Source organism: Pollicipes pollicipes, unplaced genomic scaffold, assembly GCF_011947565.3.
Source record: "Pollicipes pollicipes isolate AB1234 unplaced genomic scaffold, Ppol_2.1 Scaffold_1827;HRSCAF=2136_pilon_pilon_pilon, whole genome shotgun sequence".
Classification (NCBI taxonomy): Eukaryota; Metazoa; Arthropoda; class Thecostraca; order Pollicipedomorpha; family Pollicipedidae; genus Pollicipes; species Pollicipes pollicipes.
In genome coordinates, this window is record NW_023596003.1 from 31,592 (window position 1) to 54,094 (window position 22,503).

At 48.9% G+C, this 22,503-nt stretch overlaps 1 protein-coding gene across 1 annotated transcript; it reads left to right on the forward strand.

Annotated features, from left to right (window-relative positions):
- Positions 1 to 297: 297 nt before the first annotated feature.
- On the forward strand, positions 298 to 21,287 carry LOC119096009 (tachykinin-like peptides receptor 99D; the record flags this gene model as incomplete). Its single annotated transcript, XM_037218881.1, is given in 2 exon segments — positions 298 to 487; positions 21,081 to 21,287. Coding segments are annotated over 2 exon segments (397 nt in total), but the record flags the coding sequence as incomplete, so codon positions are not given.
- Positions 21,288 to 22,503: the final 1,216 nt, after the last annotated feature.

Here is a 22,503-nt window from a genome sequence, read left to right on the forward strand (position 1 = left end):
GTTCGTGGGATAGCGGCATGCTCGCAGTGAAACACTCCCTTGGAGCGCTTTGGCAAGCTCGTCGTTTGGCGACTACGCTGGCGCGCCATGATTGGTTGATGGGGTGCGTTTGTTACACTGCTGGGCCCTCACTCACTCGCCCGTTTGCGCCAAGCTTCGGCCAGCTGCCCCGTTAGTTTCTGGCCAAGGCGGAAGAGCCGGTCAGCTAAGAACACCGCTTCGTCTCCGCAGGCCTCGGAGACTGCAGTCATGGTGATGAACGACTCCTTGGTATGCGCCAACGGCACCAGCAAACAGCACCTGCTGTAACGCCAGCCAGACCCTGGGCAACCTCACCGGCTGCCAGGAGGAGGGCGAGCTGGGATTCAATCAGTTCATCATGCCCTGGTGGCGCCAGGTGGTGTGGACACTCATCTACATCGCGCTCGTCGTGGTGGCCACGGGCGGCAACCTCATCGTCATCTGGATCGTGCTCGCCCACAAGCAGGTGAGTGGCGAGTAGACCTTCGCCTGAAGGAAAGGCTGCTTACTCACAAGAGGTGAGTGGCGAGTGAGCCTACGCCTAACGAAGGGCTGCTTATTCACAAGCGGGTGAGTTGCGGGAGGACCTCGGCGTAAAGAAGGGTTTGCCCCTCCCACAAGCAGGAGAGAGACGGGCGGCCTCCGGCCTGAAAGAAGGGTTGCCTCTCCCACAAGCAGGTGAGTGGCCGACAGACCTCGGCCTGAAGGAGCGGTGTCGTCCTGTCGTTTCAGACTCAGACCTCGTGCATTGTGCTGTCGCTTGTGTATAATTAAGAGCATTCGTAGACAGCTGGTGGCAGTGACCAGGCCTCTGTGGACAGAGCGCAGCGCGGTCGCGCCGGTGTCATGTGTCGAGTGGTGTTGTATGGCTCAGCGGGTGCGCCGGCGCATAAGCAAATGACCATAGCAGTCACGGTTCTTTGAAACCGAGCCCGACGCTGTAACGCCATATGACGCTATTGTAGCGTGCGTGTGTGCCAAAATTAGTGCGGGCCAGCGGTCGGTGGTCTGTGCTGGATTTTGTTTGTTTATGCGAAAAGCTGATGCGGCGTGCTTGGCCTCATCGAACTTGCTAAGCGGAGCTTGTTGCGAGCGCCACGAACCCATTACCCACGCTGTGTCGTCTTTGCTCTTCACCCAGAGAGGACCGCAGAGCAATGGCGCAACAAGGTGGTCGCAAGGGACCAGGGGGGCAGCCAGAGCCTTGGGAAGGGAGGGAACGAGGCTCACAAAGGACTCCCTGATAGTGAAATACCCTTCCCAAAAAGCCCCTGGTTTCGCCTATTTGCAAATAAGAGCCTCTGGGACCCTTCATCCCTCTTTGGACCTCCTCAAACAAAGCTCGTGAGCGACTCGGGGCCATAAGCCAACACATGACCCCCTGTTAGGCACTACGGACTCCTGACCGGCGCAGGGATTCTGGCCATTGTTTCAGGGACCCAGACCAATGCAAGTCGCGGCCCCCAGCCTTTCTCCTGCTTGGGAAATGGGCCCCGAGGTTTTAGACTGACGGGGAGCCAACTGTTAGGTGTTGCTTGTCTCAGGCCGCCTTAAACACTCATTATGTCTCAAGGAGTCGTCAAACGGCAAAAGAGGCCCTCTGACTGATATTTTGGGTCACGACTTTGCGGACCACGATTCTTCATGTGAACTGCAGCCAGTCCTTCGGGCCTTTATGTCCTCCAGCCGGCCCCACGATCGTCGGTTCCGGTGGACTGCCCATGCCCCTCTTAAGGCCTCATTGAATACTGCTCCATCAAACCTTGGTCGGCTCAGGGCCCCTTGTGAACACAGGACCTCCTGTTAGGCGCTGTGAACCTCTCACAGATACAGAAACCCCGGTCAGCGTAAATTACAGATACAGAAACCCCGGCCAGGCTCCGTCTTTGTAGCTGTCTGGAAAGTGGGCACTCAGGACTATGCTGACACGGAGCTGACTGTGCCGTACTGGTGCTGCCGGACCGACATAAAGCCCCTTTTTGATTCAAGTGGTCCCCAATCAGTGCAAATGCCCCCCCCCCCACACACCTTGCCTGTGCCACTGCAAGGGCCGCGTTTTGGGACCTTATAGAATCTCGAGCTTTGCAACACAAACGGTTTTTTTTCCTTCCGGCCTTCAGCGTTATGTTATTAATCGCCATGTTCCGCTTTTCTATTTTTCAGAAATATGCTGCTTTGGTATATAGTTTTGCCAGTTTCTAAATACATTTACGTCATTTCGCACAACGAAAGAGGGAAGTAGAACTGTCAAAATGTCCAAGATCGCAGCGTCCAGTGCTCATAGCATCCAAAACTGCAACACATGCGTCCAATCTGTGCCCATTGGCGGACTTCATAGCATCCAGGCTTGCAACGTCCAAAGTCATGTCATCAAATGTGCATAGCATCCGGCGATTGCGGCGTCCAGGTGATTAGGTTTCATTGGCACCGCTCTACTCGTTGTTTTTATCCGTCGTGAATGCTGGGTGCTATGAACTTTGGATGTTACTACTTTGAATACTGCGAGCCCTCACTGTATGACTGCCCCCTGTCCAGGGACATTGGAGGATTTTTGGATATTATGGACGTTGGATGCAGCAGTTTCGACGCTTTAACCATTGAGCGTTATGAACTCCACATGTTTCAATACGCATGCAGCGGTTCCACCCATCCAGGTCATGCAACTTACTATTTTGCACGATTCCTTGTCTATACATCTCAACAAATTTTGTAGCACCTGAGACATCTGATGGTAAAAATTTAATAGTGCCATAAAGTTTCAAAACCGAGGCTCCGAAGGTGGAAAGTAAGCTTTTGTATTCAAGGAAAGTTGTGCTAAGTTGATATTGTAAAACAGCAAAGTTTAAATGACATGAAACCCGATTTTGTTGCGGCAGGGCCCCTCAGCAATAATATGGCTGCAGCTGTAGCTGGCGACCCATAAAAGCGTGCGTGTCAAAATGACAAAGTGCTTCACGTTTACTCCATTTCTTGCTTGCCTGCCGCGGGCTCTAAGTCTATTATTCACTTTGTTTTTCAAGCTTTGACGGCAGGCATTTGAAATACATGTTGATTCGTCTTACGTATGAACTTCGATTGATCATGAATGGAACGTCTCAAATTTGAATGAATGCGCATGTCGCTGTATGAATGCGCGTATCGCTCCAAATTCCACTCGCCTGGCCGACAAAACATTGTATTTTTACGTGGGTGTTTTTAGTCACATCGGACGCACATAATAGTTCAAGGCTACAAGTTTCCCCAAGCCCTCAATCATTTACCTGTGTCAACCTTTTGCTGAATCCGTCGCATTCTTTTCTTGTCCTTTTCTTGTTAATGAACACTCCCTCTACCTGATCCTTTTAGAAAACAAGTTGCGCGTGTGCATAGAGTATTACCCTAAACACCATTTACACGCACTTGCATCTCATCAGCCTCTATTTAGACTTTCGCACTAGCGACATATGTGTAGATTACGAGCCCGTCGATGCGTTCTTGCATTTCGTTACAAGTCCACATTTTCTTGTTTGGTATTCGACATATCATGTGCTTAATTTATAGCACCTCAGGAAAAAATCACGAACCCAGAATCACATTGCTTGAAGCTTACCGATTAGAAATGCCCTTCACCACCCTCGGACCCAAACGAGGAGCCCTTTGGCCCCGCAGTCCGGCAACGTCAGTCGTAACTTGCGGGGCGTGGACTTAGCCCGAAGGATGCGCAAAGGTCAGCTGGCAATCAGCCTGAGAGGATCAAGCTGCAGGCATGTGGCATCGTGGCAACACTGTAAGGCATCGAAACTGCATCTCGGCTCAGTCGTTTCGCGTTGAAAGTGCCGATCGCGAGATCGAGTGTTGAACTTTAACTGCACAGGTTTGTGGGGAAGGGGCTCAGGTGCAGACAGAGCACGCTCTTCACCGATCATATTTTCTATATTATGAGCTGGATAAATTCCGAACAGGCCGAAGGACCCCCAAGAATCAACTGCGTTGAACTCCGGACTTTCTTTACGAGTTGCAATTGGCTCTTCGTTTGGAAACGCCAGTGTAGAACGCTCGCAAAGCCTGGGGCGGCAAGGGCGTGCTTGACATAAGAGCAGGCTCGAACTTATCATCCACTCTTCGCCTCCTTTCATGTCAGCCCCTGTTGTTTGTCCGTCCCGGTGGCTCAGTTGGTTAGAGCGCCTGCCTTCCGATCCACCCACCCGTGGCGGGGTGGGTTCGAGTCGCTTTAGGGCGCTCGCTATTTGCCCTTGACAGGTATGGCCTGCGGCCGGTGGCAGCGGTCGCGTTAAAGGTCAGTTGACGTCAGAGGGCAGGACGGACCGTGCCGAGCATTGCGGCACGTTAAGCTTTCGCCACCAAATTCTGCCGTTGACATGGGATTGCGCGATCGGATGGTAGGGGTCAGGGCTCACACAACAAGCACTGCTCAGCGTGAGCTCTGATCCCGGAAATCCATCCATTCAAAAGGTTCGGATCAAATCTTTAAAAAAAGTTGTACACTATCGAAACGAGAATCCTCGACTGGACGAACTCTCCTAGTGGAGTGAGGTGTCTGGCAAACTGCATAGTTGTGATTGGCGGAGTCCAGGTTTAAATGTTGGAGTCTGCTCGCCTTCATTCCAAGAATGATTGGAGGCCAACCTCAGCATTTCGATATTATATCTGCCAAAGTCGGCAGCATGGCAGCTAGATTTCAGTCCTCCTGTGGCTTTTTGTGGACCCTATAATATGCTGCAAAATGTACGCTCCTTATTTTACATCTTGCGTTTCTTCTCTGCTTTATCTCATCCCGCGAGTGTATTGAAGGCACCTCAATTATTTAATGCCCAATGAAAGTTTTCGATGCTGAGCTTCTCACACGCATAGGTTAAGACTCGTTCTCACATGACAGCTAACCACATTCCAACGCACATGCATTGCATATCAGAGGATACTCTGCCGCACCTGATCGCATACGTGTACAATGCAAAAGTGAGCCCTCGGCACAGGGCCTTCGCGGCAGCAGAGGGCACATCGGAACTGACCCACTGCTCTCCAAGCCACCCAAATCCAATCATAGCCGCCGCCCTGTGCGCCGGCTTCTCCCACTACTGATGCTGCCGTTTCCCACGGAGGCCTCGGGACTCGACGCATATAGGAGGTCTAAGCCAGTGAAGCAAAACAAGCTGCGGAAAGTGAGAGCCTTCGATTGGAAAATAACGACGGCTGGATAGGCTCCTAGCCGGTCTGGAAAGGCGGAACGCCTCCATTCCCATGTGTTTGTGCGGAAAGGACCAGCTTTGCTACGGGTAGCGAAGCCGTGGACAATGGTCCTGGTATTTGTGCGGGAGAAATGGCTCGGATGCGTGATTCATGCTTGCTGCCGGGAATCTGCAGCAAGATCACCCGATCTTTAAGCACGTTGGTTGTTCAAAACAATCTTTCGCGCCATCTTAACGAATATTTGCGCATCGTACACAAGGCAATGGATCGTACATCTCAACACTGTATTGCGACACCGCACGTAATTCTGGTCGTTCTGTAGCTTTTCTTCGTATGGTGATTTTAAACGAAGGGTTACATTTCAAGACATCGAGGCATGCGTCAGATGTGATGAAAATTGTGCAGGGTAATTGTTGATATGCCTTTTTTACTGCAAAAGGCTGCCCAAAATGATACAATTTCACTATTCAGTAAAGTTGGTCGTTAATACGAAATCGCTTCATTGCGTCAGGGAACGCTTTTATGAATTCAGAGTAGACATGTCCCTGGTTCCCAATGTTTCCTACCGGGAACCGGTTCCTAGCTCCGGAACCAGGAAGAACCCAGGAACAAGTCTGCTATTAGTGCGAGGAATCCAGCAGGCATCAGGATCCTGCCTCATAAAAAGCCGAAAGTTCCAGCAAGGACCAAGATTCAGCCTGACAGTAAGTGAAAAGAAACATTTAGAACCAAGATCCCATCTGATACCAAGCCAAGAAAACGAGCAAGAACCAAGATCAAGCCTGCTATTATGCTAGGAGATCCGACAACAGCCCAAATCCAACTTAACAGTGTGTCAAGAGATCTAGCAAGGACCAAGATCCAGTCTGGAACGTTTTGAGATCCAGCAAGGAACAAGGTACAGCAGAGGCCTACGCTGAGAGCCAGCAAGGATCAGTCTCTAGTCTGTAGTGATGCCAGTGTAAGCAGCAAGAGCCGGAATCTTACCTTATACTCCCTTTAACATTCATTTTCGTGGTTCCGCAAGGCGTTTCTCAGCGGTAAAATGATTAAAAATGGTTTGAGAGGCTCAGCAGGGAAGCTGCTAAGCATATTTTCGCTTTTTTGCCTCAGAGTTTGGAGGACTGAAGTGACCCCATAAAATGAAACTACACCCGTGGTGTTCCTTAAAGTCAAAAATGAAAAGAAACAAGGTGCATTAATCATTCCCAAAAGCTTTTCAGCTTTGAGCTGTTTTTCCAATCATCCCACATTAAGATCTTACGAGCATCTGACATGCTTTGCAGAATGAATGCCATGGAGCATAAAGTCATGTCACGTTTACCAATTCATCTTTTTGCGTGCACGCAGCCTTGCATTTATTGTTCAAGCGCCCACTTTTGACATTTGCAACATAAGTTTTACTCGAGGGCTGTTAAGTGAAATGTCTGCAGACACGGAAAATACCTGCTTTGCCATAATAATTCCAGATCACTTAAACTCTTGTTTATTTGCCTAACATTGCCCCTGCCAACAACTCCTTTCTTCCTCAGTCATTGTCATGGAAGCTGCTTCCATCCCAATAAGCCGTCAACAGCTACAAATACGATGGCCACAAGCTTTCATGACAGCATTTTGGCAACAAGACCAGAGAGTACGTGCAGTAACACATAGAGTAACGGCGTTGTTTGGCCACCCTTCAACTGATCCGCCAAACGTTGTTATCTCTGTTTTGGCCAAGTTAATAGACGTTGGGTAGCTCTGAACAGAGCCCAAAACACCGAAAGGGCTCGATAAACTTGGTCAGTTGGCGATTTTCTGAAAACCGGTTTAGAAAGCAACTAGTCTACAAACAATCATAGTCTTTATTCAGCTGCAGTAACCAAAAGTAATCAGTTTACAATCAAGTATGATGACCCTCAAGGGAGATCAGCTTTCCTTTGTTTTGCATTTGCACAGAGGTCCTGTAAGTTCTCAGATGTTGGATGGAGGACCGATTTTCCGCTGACCAACCCACACAAGCCACACCGCTCTGGTTGTGCCAGCATCCGGTTTTTGACATGTATCTCATCAGTCTCATCCGTAATACGGCCTTGGGTGATTACCTCCCTTGCTTTGATATCAATGGGAATGGCACCATTTGATTGGAATTTGCAAATCTGATAGGCAAGAAGTTCATTAAAACAGCATAAACAGATTGTACAGAGTCATTTTGCATTACATCAGACAGCAGGCGCAAAGGGAGTTTTCCAGTTTGGGGCCCGGGTTCTGTTGTTTGTTTTTTAAAGTCAACGCATAGTCAATATTTGCCCGCTCTCAGCCCCTTCTGGCTTCCTTATTCGTCACATATCTAATACAGGGAGGTGCAAACGTTTTACAACGAAAAACTGTTGCAGTGTGAGATGCAACTCTAGATGGAATTTTAGGCAGACCCTGATCGCGGGATAGTTGGCATTCTAGCAATGTTTCTACTATCTTCAAGTAAAATGGGATATTGCAAGATCTTAATGTGGTTGACTAGTGCACCATTTATTTTAGACACCCCTGTTATTCGGCAAAAATAAGCACACGATTTGAGCTGTCAGGTACCCATTTTTAGGTAATCATAGTCACCTAACAGTAAAGCTTTACCGGTTGTAGTGGTGGTGTCAGGCCATCCAGACTGTTTGACACGTCTGAGTTATGACTTTTTAACTGTTTTCGTTGTTAATGCCTGGATAATACATGTGATAGGTTCAGCTGTCAGGCACTGACGTCGAAGAAGCAGGCAATGATCTTCAACTAACAGTAAGGCCTTATTGGTTGCAGTCATGGTATGAGGTCATGCTACTTGACTTGCTGTGGCGCGCAACTCTCATGTAGTTTGAAAGGAGAAATATGCTAGTTATCTTGTGTGATAATTTCAGTCGCCAAGTGCTCGTTTTTAAGGTGTAGGTAATTATTGTTTGTTTCAAGCCTAACTAGCAGTTATGCTTTGTTAGATGCCGCGGTGATATCATGCTGATTCGTCTACTTGTCTTTGATGCGTGACGTTAACGTGGTGCGGGAGCCGAAATATGTGGATTATCCTGTGGATTGTTTCAGCCAACAGATGCTTACTTCTAAGCTATAGACAAATAAGCTATAATTAGCAGTCGCATTCGCTAGTTACATTGCTCATCATCATCAGGTAATGCTGATTGTTTGACGTGCCTGTGGTGTATGACTTAAAATAAATGGGAAAGCGAAAATATGTGGATTGTACTGTGTGAATTGCACGACTGTGGCTATGGACCATGAGTCATAGTCTAGTGCCTATGGAATATCAGAAAAAACCATCATTAAATGTCCAATGTTTTCGAAAGAACCAATGAGAACCAAGAACCGGAAACTAAGCTCATGGTCTGCTAAAGAACCAGATGGAAACAGGATTCCGGGTTCGGCCTGCTCAAAGGAACTGGTGAAAACAAGCATCCAGCGCTTCGTTTTGTTGCAAGAACCAGTGAAAACCAAGACCTAGAATTCTTGGTTCAAACCAATATCCTTAATCTTGGTTTGAAGAAAGAATCCTAAAGGAGAAATATGTTAGCTTTCCTGGATGATAGTCTCAGCCGCCAAGTGCTCACTTGCAAGGTGTAGGCAATTGCCATTAACCAGCAGTTAAGTTTTGTTTGATGCAGTGATGGCATCAAGACATGCATGCTGTAAACAACAGAGCAGTGATGCCCCAGTCACCAGCCATTGATTGCCACCGGCGTAAACAACAGAGGGGTGATGCCAAGCATGACTTGATGACGATGGACAATGCAACTAGCGAATGTAACTGCTAGTTATAGCTCCTCTGCCCATCGCTTAGAAGTAAGTGCTAACCCAACTATACCTCCATTTTCCTGGTTTTTTTTTCTCCGAGAAATAAGGCTATTACTGCTGTCTTGTCTATGTGAATAATGTTCCTCGCTCATGCACTGGATAACGTACGTGGCTTGCCGAAAGATTCATCAGGAAGCAGTATCTAGGGTTTTGTTTCGTCAAAAGAACCAACAGGAACCAATATCCAGGGCTTTGTGTTGTCAAAAGAAACGGTAGTAACCAGAATCCACGGCTTGGCTTTGTTGAAGAAACCAATGGGGAGCCATAAACCAAAACTAGGAACAGGCATATGTTTGCTCCAGTCGCTGCCAGGTTGGCCGTGTCAGAACTGCCACTAGTGGACGACGGATCCACTTGTATATCAAAGATGGCGCTGGTGCGTGTGTCTGCACGTTTATCTAAGGTGTGTATGTTTGCCTTTTGAACATCGTTTTTCCGTACATTTTCCGTGCTGTTATGTTTTTTCTTGTGTTTTCATTCTCGGACACAATGTTCCAATGGCAATATTGTTTCTTACCTTGAGCTCAATTTGGCTCTTGGGGTGTAAGAATTCGTGTGTCATTGCCATGACGGCATATATGTTTGGGTAGCATTAAATTAGGCGGTGCGAATGAGTCTGCACAAGCTGGTGTGTGTCTAGCTAAAAAAAAAACAAGACGATTCAATACTCTAAAAAGACATAGCTCTGAAATGCAGGGAATTACCTTGAAAGTGGCTAAATCAGTTGTGGAGCCCCATACAAATGTGGAAGAGTGCCTTCAAGTTACGGTTCTCATTTTGCGTCCCGTATTTTTTGCGGTCGAGTTACGCCAAGCTGCGGGCGACTCAAGAGTTGGCGTTCGTATTCAGAAGGCACGTCCGTGCTCGAGAATCCGTGCGGTTCCTATCCGTTGGGCGTGCGCTTACACCAGGCTCAGATGGTCCGCCCTTTCCCAGGATTTGTCCCTGGACGCATTGCGACGATCGGCTTTCGCCCGCGATCGGCAACAGAATTTTACTCCCAGCGCGTAGATCCCCGTACATTTGCATCGCCCACACTCTCAGCACAATCCGATGCACTGCCACTGAGGCAACCGGAGGACAGCACGGCGCTGAGACGGCTGACGTCATTGGATCACGTGACAGTCCTCGTTACGTGAGGCATCGGCTGCACACCTACACTGCTACAGCAACACGGGGAGGAGGGCGGGGGGGGGGGGGGAGCGGCACTGGGCCGTCGTCAGGTACGGAACGGAGAGACGCCGGCGTAAACAAGGGAGCAGCGATGCCGCAGTCACCAGCCACTGATTGCCACCGACGTAAAAACAGAGTGGTGATGCCCTAGTCACCAGTCATTGATTGTTCCGATCATTATTCCTCAGCATGTCATCTACCTAGCCTTTCCGCAGCTACCAACATGCATTTGCAACCCCTTCCCCTCTTTTCCACGTTGCCAGTGCTGGAAACACCAATGGTGTACTTGGGGCCCTATCGGCAAAAAAAATCAGGAGATACAGCCCACCATGCTTCTAATGTTTAACAAAGTACAACTTTAGTTAGCAATTTCGTCATTTTACAGCCTCCATATCAAATGGCAGGCATCGTAATACGAGATTGTCGTTACGTGCGCACGCAAATCACAAGCCTTAATATACTATAAGCTATTGTACAACAGAACATGCAACTGCGCAACTGACTTTTAAGATTTTCACTAGCTCTCTTTTCTGGTAAGCAGTGCCAGGTCACTAATCACAAACGGAACATTCGGAGTGCGTTTGTCACCAACTTCACCACCGAACAGGCATGACTCACAGCGCAGACCAGGCACTAGCTGCGCACACTTATATGTTATACACCGGTTTTGCTTGGGTCATTGGGGATTGGGGGATCTCACGTGACTGTAAAATATCGCAAGACCAAGCGTTAACTTTAGGGTAATTACTAGGCAGCTTGCGTCTGTACTTTTGACATGCCGCGCAGTACAAAATTATTATCAAACTTCAGTGGGTACAAACATGATGACCACAACGCTTGATCATCCATTGCCTCACGCTTGTTGACACCAGCACACTCAATATAATTTTCATTGCCAGCGCACTCACGCGATTGCTCGATACCACACGGGCTTCTGATCGTCCCGAAGGAACACTGCACGCGCTGTGTACCGCACTGGCCCTCCCGTCAGCGCAGCGATGTAGTCCCACCCGCGTGTGTGTGGAGAGAGGGAGAGAGATAGAGAGAGAGAGGAGAGAGAGGAGAGAGAGAGAGAGAGAGAGAGAGAGAGAGAGAGAGAGAGAGAGAGAGAGAGAGAGAGAGAGAGAGAGAGAGAGAGAGAGAGAGAGAGAGAGAGAGAGAGAGAGAGAGAGAGGAGAGAGAGAGAGAGAGAGAGAGAGAGAGAGAGCGAGAGAGAGAGAGGAGAGGTAGAGAGAGGAGGGATTGAGAGAATATATATAGATATATATATATGTATATATTATATATATATAATATATATTATAATATATATATATATATATATATATATATATATATATGCATATATCAAATCCCAGCTATGGCCAGGCGTTGTTGCGATTTTTAGCTACTTGAACGCACCTGAAGCTACTCACAGACGGCAACGACACAATACGAGGCGTTTAATTAAATCGCCTGATGCCACGTCGTGCAAAACACACGCAGTCTGCCAGTTAGCCTCATTCACCCAGCGAAAGCTCATTCAGACGAACCACTTGGCGACATCCGTGCGGTGACTAATGTACCGTGTCCGCGCAGCCGGTGGAGGCCTGCCACTCCTCTCTTCACCCGCTCGCAGTGAGCCGATTGGAGACGCGTCAGGAGCGGGCGAGCGAGCCGCGCCGGCGGTCTGATTTGGCGCTGCTGAGACGGCGCGCCTCGAGGGGCGCCCGAGCCTGATTAGTGGTGGGCTGGAGCCTCCCTGTGCGCTGATGTGGGGCCTTGCAGGCGGCTCGACGCGCGCTCTCAGCAGTAGCAGTCGAGTCGGGTGACTTTTGTTCCATTGTGAGCTGTGTCAGAACGGCGTCAAAGGAACTTTGCACTTAAGAGTGTCTTCCCTGTCGGGCCATTGTTACGCATTCTCGCGGCCGCTGTAAGCAGGTCGTTGGTGGAAGGCGTAGTGAAGTGCAGCTCTGTTTTGTAGCGTATCGACATGATACTTGCCGGCCGCTCATGCTTCTTCTGTGATCACCTGTTGGTAAAATGACGGAAGTTGAAAAGCTCACATAATAACTACCAAAACAAGCAGTGACCATCCAAATGCTTAATGGCCAAACTTTGGTATTGCAATCATTGGGTCAACTCGATTGTTCGGAATGTTGTTGATTCTAATTTCTTGTCTATTTTCGAGCAATACTCACGCTATAAGTGGGGATGATGGAAAGCTGTGGTAAAGTGATCTCACAACTCATATCTAACCCACCAACGACCCATCCATCGAACTGATTGAAAAGCGTCGTTGACCGACTAGATTAGACGTGAACTTTTATTTTGAGAGCCCTTGGGGAATCTGTATTAAATTGTTTTGGTTTGGAAGTCAGTGGCCGCAGATAAAAGTAATGAATGTTCCCTTCTGCCTCTTTGGAGAAACCGTGTTCGCCACGTGAGAACGACCAGTGAAGTTGTAGGATGGAATGTACAATGAAAGTCCCACTTCTCTGACTAAGCGCACATCTGTCCCACCGGCAAAAATAGCAAAGTCAACTATGAAACGTAGGTCTTGAGCTGAAAGGAATTGGCTTGTTGCAAAATGCAGACATGAATATGATGCATAGCCGTGATAAAAGCATGATTTTTTTCCTTCCTGAGAAAACCGCAACCAGGCAATTCACAGATTGGCGCAGGGCCAAACCAGAACGGGTGAGATTAGATCAAAGCAGACGAGATACGATAAAATTCAGGCATAACCCATCCCAACCAGCCATGCCACCAGCCCTTTCCCCTATTCCTCAGCCCTCAGCCCTCAGCCCTCAGCCCTCAGCCCCTAGGTCCCAGCCCCCAGCCCGGCCCGACCCAACCCGACTGAACGGTGTCACCAGGCTGTGCTGGTGCGTTACTCACTTTAGTTCTGCGGTGCAGCTCCGCCAGCTGCGCCCGCGGAGCTCGGCTACGCCCCAGTCGCATCTGTCACCAGCAGGCGCTCCAGCCGGGCGTGCAAGATCTGATCTGGAGCCTGGCGGATCGCGCTCAGTGACCTTTGGCCCAGCCCCGTCCAAGTCAGCGCTGCCGACAGGTCGCGCGCCGGAGGCCAATCTGTTCATGCCATGGCCCTACGGACAATGCTGCCATTCACATCAGCATCTTCGACCTGCGCAATGCATTCCGTCCTGATCACTTTACGCAGTCGCGGTCTAATTGATTTGCTTACTTGGTCCAGCCCACGCATTCTGTCTTCCCATTGTGCCGATTGCACGAAAAATGGCATAAGAAATCCGATGTGTTTGCAGGCTTTTGGTATTGTTAGTTACGCTAGGGTCATGCCAGTGGGCCCCGTCCGGCAGTGCGGCTTGGCCTGCCCATGCCTCTGCCCCTGCCCCTCCCCGCCCTTCCCTGCGCCTACGCCTGCGCCTGCCCCTGCCCTGCCCTGCCCTGCCCTGGCATTGGCCCTGACACTGACCCTGACCCTGATCCTGACCCCTACCTTGACCCTAATCCTGACCCTGATCTTGACTCTGACCTTAACCTTGACCCCTCCGGTTGGTTGCAGACAGGTGGCCCGGGGTTACGTTCGTCGAGTGAACGGGCTGTCCGCTCCGTTTGAGGAGAGATCAAGGGCGCATTAACACGCCCCCGGGAAGCCGGCTGGATACCCTTGACTCGGGTGGGGGGTCAATTTGACCCCCTGAGATCTTGGGAACTAAGAGAGCTAGACACCAAATTTACAGGGTATGTTGACCTACGTGTACGTGAACTCACTTAGGTCAAATTTTCAGGTTCCTATGTCATGACCTTCGGGTCAAGTGAAATCAAGAAAGGTCAAGTTTCAGGTTGGTCTCCAAAGTGACCCCAGAACCTAGATAACCGTTTCTCAGCAAAATGTCACATGTTCATTTCATGTCAATGACCTTGTTTGTCCTCTTGAAGGTTATGGTGACCAAAATCATACAAGCTGCTCCGAGCTTTGCATTTAAATAAGCGACAAAGATTACCCTAGGCAGAATGTTCCGAAAAAACAAAATGTTGACCTGGATCATGTTGACCTATTCTGAGCCCTGAGGAGTCCATGGAAGATGCATAATGCGGTTTCTACCATCAATGAGTTCGAAATGAGCACCGAAAACTACCCCATACTGAAAGCCCTAGGGTAAAAAAACAGGCTAGTTTTGTGTTTGCTTGGATGTTTTTGTTCCAGTTAGTGTTTCCACTCCTCGTCAGGTGATTATCGAGGCGACTACAGCGGCTGCTGACGGAGCATGTCTACTGATCCCGTCCTCGGCGTCTTCCTCTCCTGCGCTCGAGTCCACCCCCCTGCTCTGGACCCATCAGTTCTCTTTTCGGCGCCATCTGCTCTCCCTCCGGCCTCATTTCCCGCACACACGACCAATTTAAACGTCCTTCAGCGTTAAACAACAAACGACCAGGCTTAAAAACTTAAAACGGGATGTTTTGAACTTGAAGATGTTGAAGCAAGCATCATATATGATGACACAAGCTGAGTTATAACTATTGGTATGTTTATAAATAGAATAGATTGCTCTGGACAACACAATTCCTCTGTTTAATAAATATGATCCTCAATACGTCATCGCTCGACTACGTCATCGTTTTTTGCACAGCTTTGATTGGGAGCAACTTGACGGCCGTTATATCTTGAAATCGTGCTCCTAAACGCCAGAGGTGAACGATTCGACCAATATATTTGTGTTGCCTTGATCGCAGCGTGGTTTATGGAATGACAGGATTTGTGTGACGTTTTTATGACGCCATGAATGCCAAGGTAACCTTGAAATGCCTCCCGAAATAGCATCCCCATTTCCACGGGCTTGTACCTCAAAGACTAGAGGGGTTTAGGTCTTAAGAAGGGCAGGGCTGTGAACTGCACCGAGTGATCTTCAAGATGTCTGTTTCAGTTCAGTCTCCCGAATGGGGAGTATGAAATGGGGCACACTCCGTTTAGACCAATGCAGTCTTGCTCTTGGAGGTTACTAAAGGCTTTCCATGGGATACGTGAAAGCAGCCTGCATGTATCCCTTACACGAATGGCAGAACGGCATGCTCAAAGACGACGCCAGGCAATTAGATAGGGCTGAGCTGAAACGGTCATTTATTTTGAGCAGCACCAAGCAGTATGGTCATAGCTCTGCTCTGTGTTACGGTCATGGTTGTTTTCCGAAATTTGCCATCACGTACATAGGCAATGATAATAGGTCTGAGGCGTTGGTGGGCATGAACAAGGGCGTTGCCAGACAGTTCTTAAGATAACTCTCTTGGAGGTCGGATAACTGTTCAGGCAGCTCTCTTGGAGGAGGCAAATCTGTTGGTAACAGGTTTTCAAGCTGCTCCGGTGTCTGCTACGATGCTTTTTACTCACCGCCGCGACGTGATTTTGCGTTCGTTTAAGGGATGTGGCGGTAGCGGAGTCAGGTAACAAAAAGGGATCGTCATGTATTCTGCTCTTTTAAGCACTTTGTGCGCACCCGCCAACAACGTTGTTTCGCATAGCTTCATGCGCCATTGGCAAAGGTAACTGACTCAATGGGTTTTTACAACATTGGGTGATATGAACCAGATGATCCATCGATGCAATGCTAGAACAAATAGTAACGCGTTGTGTTTTTATTTTATTTTCCTGGGCTTATTTGAGGGCGCATCGAGTTTTAACAGACTATTTTTGGTACAATTCTTCATTTCTGACTTCATTTACTATGTGCAGACATATCTAGACATGGTAGTCGGGATGGCGAATCCTACCTGCACCATCACACTTCTTACCTGCCACTGACAGTAAAAGAGTGCATGTGCATTACACAATACGTGTACTGGTGGTTAGACCATTTCTGTGGGTGGTGCCGGAGGCGTAGTGTTTAAGCTCCGCGTCGGGGGGACCCGAAGCACGGGTTCGCCCCCGCGATGCCCGTCCTTCCTGCCAGGGTGAGAGCCATGCGATGCCACCGAGGCTCTACAGGCGGGTGCGAAACAAATTCTCAATAACGGCGTTTAATCCATTTGTGATTTGCAACGTACGGTTTATATCCAGCGAATGCGCCGCGTTACAAAGTTTGGTGGCTTTATCTTATTATTCCTCTCCCGAGCGCGTCGTGGAACACGTTGAAACTGTTCATGTTCAAATGGAGTCCCCGCCCCGGTGGTCAACATCACCTTTTGAACGGCAAGATCAGCCGTGTAAATTCCGATGCCCCAGGGGCTTAACTTGCGTTAATTGAGGGGGCAAGGTTGTGTAAAAACGGAGCGCTGAATGGGGACGTGTGTGGGGATGGGTAAAGCGAGATCTCAAGCTTCCAGGGCTGAGTATCCAAAGATGCAGCGTCACCAGTGTATCTTTCCAAGATTTTCGGGCACCGTTGCTCAACTTGGTGTTGACAGTGTTCATACCTCCGTTCCTTTAAGCCGTCATTCTAAGGTGTAATTTTTCACCTTATAACTACGCCATTTTTCAGATGATGCTGTCACGTGCAACCACAAGCTAACGGCTGGGCATGCCAGTTAGCACACGGCTTTTCACGATGTCATCGGCGTCACTGGCAGTCTTTCTCCAGACGCTGTTTATTTCATACGATATTTCTTTACAGCCGGTCGCACACCTGCGAATACTTGCGTTACGAGCAATCGTTTTCCTGCCAAACGATGCTCCGTACAATCTTCACCCAGCACCTTTTTCGTATGATCCTTTGCTTTGAATGCCTTTCCGTGCGATCCTTTCTCCCATGTGATTCCTTTTCTGCTAACATTTTCTGTCTCATGCAATGTCTTGTTTGCGTCCTTTTCTCATACGGTCATTAACCGTATCATTTTGTGTCATGTAATCTGATTGCCCAGTCCCCTCGTCTGACCACATTCCCTTGGTGAACTCTACCTACCTGGTCTTTTCCACTCCCACATCCCAATCCCTTGTGGCCCATTGTCTCTCCCATGACACCATCCCCGTTGATCCGTCTCCTCCCCTTGGTCCCATCCGCCCCACACCCTCTCCGGCCCCTCCCCCCCCCCCCCCACGCGGCTCTGTTCCATCGTCAGTCCTCTCTCATCTGACCTCTTCCCTTCCCCAAAATGAGCCGGAAGATTTGGAAGCTTCCGAGCTGGAAACTCAGAACCTCACCGGTGAGCTTTGGCGAGCGTTGAAGCGGATGACTTTCATGCTGATTGAGTCGGTCCGGAGCGGTAGGAGTCTGACTCGGGAATGTCACGCCTGGATTGTGCTGGTGATGGACCCCAGCACGCCCTCACAGGATATCGATGTTGTCTGAACCAGGCACGTGCCTGGATCTCCCAAAAGATCCTGGATCCGGGAGGATTCGTTGACAAAATTATGGCTTGGGTCTTGAGCAAATTTGACAAAAACTTATGCAGCCTTTGTTCTCGAAAAAAGTTTGAAAGGTTTTGCCTGCAGCATACCGCTCAGGCTAAAGAGCACAAGATTCAGTAATGGAAATAGTTTTTTGCCGTCGCCTTTTGTTCACGTGTCTTTTGTTCTTCTTTTTTCGGCATTTTCCATCCTCCAAAATTGTTGATCAATGGATCGATGAATGGGAAAGTTCTAAATGCGATATTATCCATGCACGTAGTCCGCGAGGTGGCGAGGTGAAGCGGGCAATGTTTTTGTGATGTGATCGGAACGTTTTGAGTGGACTGATTCCTGGGATCGAATCTAACACCAAGCAGGGCCTGTTGTGTGAACCATGACTTTAGCGCAGCTGGTGCCACTGCTGCCGTCCTTGTCACGAGCCGAAAGCGAGCGCCTAAACGACACGAAGCCTCTCTGTGACGGGTGCGTGGGCCGAAACGCAGACGCTCCGACCCACTAAGCTAACAGAGAGGATAATTAGCTACCTGTTTGGAAATCTATTATGACTGCATGATGCAGTGCTTATGATAATATAGTTTCTTTATGCTATAAGATAGATATATCCAAGAGACATGTCATGACAGAGCATATCTATATTACACCCTACACTTGCCGACGGTACGCTACACCCCATACCAGGCTCACAATACCTCTCAAGTCACGTCCCCATTTACAAAATGGAAATTGTAACATACTCAGGTCGTTAACGGTTCACATTCGCCGGCATGCGGTGCATTCTTTCCAGGGGCAGACTAGTGAGCACACAGCGACACCTATTCGTAAATATTGTGCTGGAGCCTCACTCAGTGCCGCGAGGTGGCGAGGTGAAGCCTATGGCGAGGTGGATCTGATTGCGGGGTGGAGCTGGTTGCGGGGTGGAGCTAATGGCGAGGTGGAGCTGATTGCGGGGTGGAGCTGATGGCGAGGTCGAGCTAATTGCAGGGTAGAGCTGATTGCGAGATGGAGTTAATGGCGCGGTACAACTGCCTTTTTACACCACAAGGCTTCAGAAGACACCACTATGCTGCTTTCATTTCCACGCACAGTGTTTCGTTTGTGCCGTACAACAGTTGTGCAAACGCGAAATGTGACATCATGACCTGGGCCAAATGTCCATGTTAGAGCGTCAGTGACCTCACTCTCTCCTCTCCGTCGTCTCGGCATTCCTTGGAACGCGCACTGCTCTTAGTCGTGACCAGCGTGTACTAACGTGCACCCCATTTAACCTGCAGTTATTTGTTCTTATTCCACCCCGTCATGTTTGTCGGGATGAGTTCCGAAGGCAACGCAAGTCACTACGTCAGTTGGCCGTTTGTTCGCAAGCAGTCCAGTGCTGAGGCCAGTCGTGGAGGAATGATCAAATGGGTGGCAGTTGGAGGGGTGATACCTTGCAGCGTGTTCTCCCTTCGCAGTTTTCCTTCAGCCGGGACCGAAAAATGTTTGTTTGGGGGGATTTTTGTGACGATGTTTCAATGGTTTTGTCATACATAGCAGAGTAATCTTGTTCACATGCTGTACTCAATTACGTTCACCGGATTGACTATTTTTGCTATATTTGCGTCATTCGGGTGCCCCTTTCCATCGTTTCTCTTTATTTTGTGTTTGTACCCTGCAACATCATCTGTTCCCAGCATTCTTTCTGGTTTCATATGTGTTGCTATGTGATTCTGCACAGCGTTCGCTCTACCGTTTCTGAGCAATGGGTACTCGCGTCTTCTCGTCAGTAGATTAGCGCCAATGAAGACATTTGAAGTAATGCATAAAATGGTGCAGATCTTACTAACGTCGGTATTATGTTGCAACAGAGATCAGGTAACTGAGGGCTATTGACCTGACCGCTACAGACCTGTGCCTGGCCGTTACAGACCTGTGCCTGGCGTCCCTAAAAGGCCTGGATTCTGAGGAATCCGTGGGAAAAATTATGCTGGGATCCCAGATCCCAGCAATGGGCTAAAATAACAGAAAAGGTCCTGGATCCTGAGGATCCTGGACCCAGGAAGATTTGAATCCGGGGCTCCGATTCCGTTGCTGGGATATATTCCCGGAATTTACGCGTGAGAACTTATTCAAGACATTTGAAATGGGTAGTCGTAACTGACACACAGCAGTACACCAACAACACTGTTTACGCCTTCGATGATGATAAACGAGGAAGAGCTGTCACGGGTGTGACATTTTTTGCTCGTCAGTAGCATTGGAAAAACAGTGTTGTGTTTCGCTTGCTGTTTTCGATGAGGCGAAGGCAGTCTGCTTGTGTCTGTAGATTGTTTTGGGGAGCTTCAAAGCATACCCTGGGGCGAAGCCGAAGTCTTTTGATGTGCTGAACCCGTAATGAAAATGTCTCCAGATGACAAAACATGCTAACAAAACCTGGCGGATTAGTGCTGAAGTTTGAAATTAAGACCCTGACAAATTAAATTCATGTAGGCAGGGCAAAGCAGCACGCCTCACTTTTGGCAAGCCAGATTTTCTACAAGGGCAAAATGTCTTTTGAAGCTCTCGCTGAAATGCACCGCAAACTTTCGGCGAAAGCATCCCAATTCAAAAGTCCTCGCAGCCAACCGACAATGACTGAGATAAAAAAAACTGTTCAGTAGCAGTCTAGAGCATCGATACCGAGCTTCATCTTGGCTTAACATGTCTCCTACGTTGCACCTATTCAGCATCCCAACACGAACTGCACGAGTCTGGTTGAAGACCAACCATGAACCAAGACAAGCCCATGATATCCAAGTTTTTAAAGGTGTATTTGTTACCATCTGACTCATGCGTCCATTTGGTCATCACACGCGAGATAAGGTTCACGTCTGCTCTTTTGTGAGATGCATGACGACGAATTGGTCCGTTAGCTTGTTCTCCACATTAAGCGTGATAATATTCCGGCGACAGAATGCACCACATCACTCGTCAGGGTATTATGTCACCAAGGCGTGAAGAACCGTTGCATATTCCCCACCAGACCTGCGACGACAGTTCGACTCGCGCGTCCGCTCAGCCGTCAAGGGTGGCCGGCCGGTGTGTCTGTTACTCGTGAGCATGTGTGCGCGCGCGGTGTGTGTGTGTGCGTGTGTGTGTGTGTGTGTGTGTGTGTGTGTGTGTGTGTGTGTGTGGTGTGTGTGTGTGTGTGTGTGTGTGTGTGTGTGTGTGTGTGTGTGTGTGTGTGTGTGTGTGTGTGTGTGTGTGGTGTGTGTGTGTGTGTGTGTGTGTGTGTGTGTGTGTGTGTGTGTGGTGTGTGTGTGTGTGTGGTGTGTGTGTGTGTGTGTGTGTGTGTGTGTGTGTGCGTGCGTGCGTGCGTGCGTGCGTACGTGCGTGTGTGTGGGGGGGGGGGTGCGTGGGTGGGTGTGCTCTGCCGCCAGAAATGTGCTAATTGCGAACATATGCCCTCCGAATGCCCGCCAGTGGTTCGACGTATGTGCCTGCTCTATCATCAGGCGTATGATAGCCATCTGCCGTCACCAGATATTCGATGACCCACCCGTCTGTTCCGTCGCCAGGTGTGTGATGACCTGCCCGTCTGTTTCATCAACAGATGCGAACTATCACCAACTTCTTTTTGGTGAACCTGGCGGTCTCCGACTGCATGATGTCCACCATGAACATCACCTTCAACTTCGTCTACTTCCTGAACAGTCACTGGCCGTTCGGTGAAGCCTACTGCAAGATCGTGCAGTTCGTTAGCGTTCTGAGCGTCTCGGCGTCCGTCTTCACCCTCGTCGCCATCTCAATTGACCGGTGAGCCGAAACCGGTTAAAACTGGTTCAAACGGATTGGTTGAAGCCGATTCAAGCGGATCGGTCGAATTAACGTTTATAATTTGTTTTAAGCCATTCAATTGCTTGAAGACCCGTTGCTGTTTATTCGTCTCTGAAATAGAATCGGTGAGGTAATGAACAACACAGAAAATTGTTGACTATGGTAACGACGCAAAAAGGAACTATGCTTGCTTTAAAAAAAACTTAGTTTGCTGGTTCTGCCCAAGGGTGCTCAAGGTACTGAATCGATACGTAGGAATTTCTCTTAAAACACCAGGTAAACAACTAACTTTGCTTTATCTCGGAGGTGAGGTTTAGAATCTAGGGAAACCTCTGGAATTGACGGCAGTGCATGGTTGTCGTTTCGTGTAAGGTCATCACTGTTGCGTTTCTTGAAGACGTGGAGTTGTTCTACTCTTTTTTCTCATCACGTTGATTGCGGTAAGGTACCCCTTAGACCAATTCAGCTCACGTCCCTCGGATTTTAACCGAACTGACCACTGCCCAACTCAGCCGAACTAAAATGCTAGGCTTTGTGAGTAGAACAAGGAAGGAAACCCGGAAACGACAAAACTTTCAGAAAGTCTTAGATCCACAAGCGAACAATATCCTCGTGATAGAGTGCTTGCTCTCTGCAGACTTCCGCCTCTCAGAAATCTGACTGCTCTTTTGTCAGATCTGGTGGCATTACGCATTTGTCAAACGTCATACGCTAGTAGCATTGCGCCTTGCATAATCCTGAATGATATTTCAACTGCAAACTTGTATTCGTCAGCCGTTGCCATCCTCGTGGCTCTTAAGTTGGACCACCAGTCGGAATGAAAGCATTTCGGCACAGCCTTGGTGTTTAAAATTTAAACGCATCCGTAGGATGTCACTGAATGAAAACTGGAGCTTCGAAGTCCCAACTTAGATGGGCGCATGGATCAATGTTCGTTGCTTGTTAACGACCTTGGTTCTGTGAGAATTGAGACGAGGCCGGTCTGTTTAAGCCTTTCCCTCGCTGGGTAAGTGTTTCGCCCTATCGCCGTCGCCGGACGAGGCGGTTTTAGAGTTCCCCGCCTCCCCGGTTTACCCTCGCCGGGGACGGCATTTTTTGACACTCGCTTTTGTGGGCAGGCGCAATTTAAGCTCCTCTTGGGTTTGTCCAGAATAACCCCCAACGGTGCGGCTTAGAAAGGTCAAATGGCGTGTGGCTGT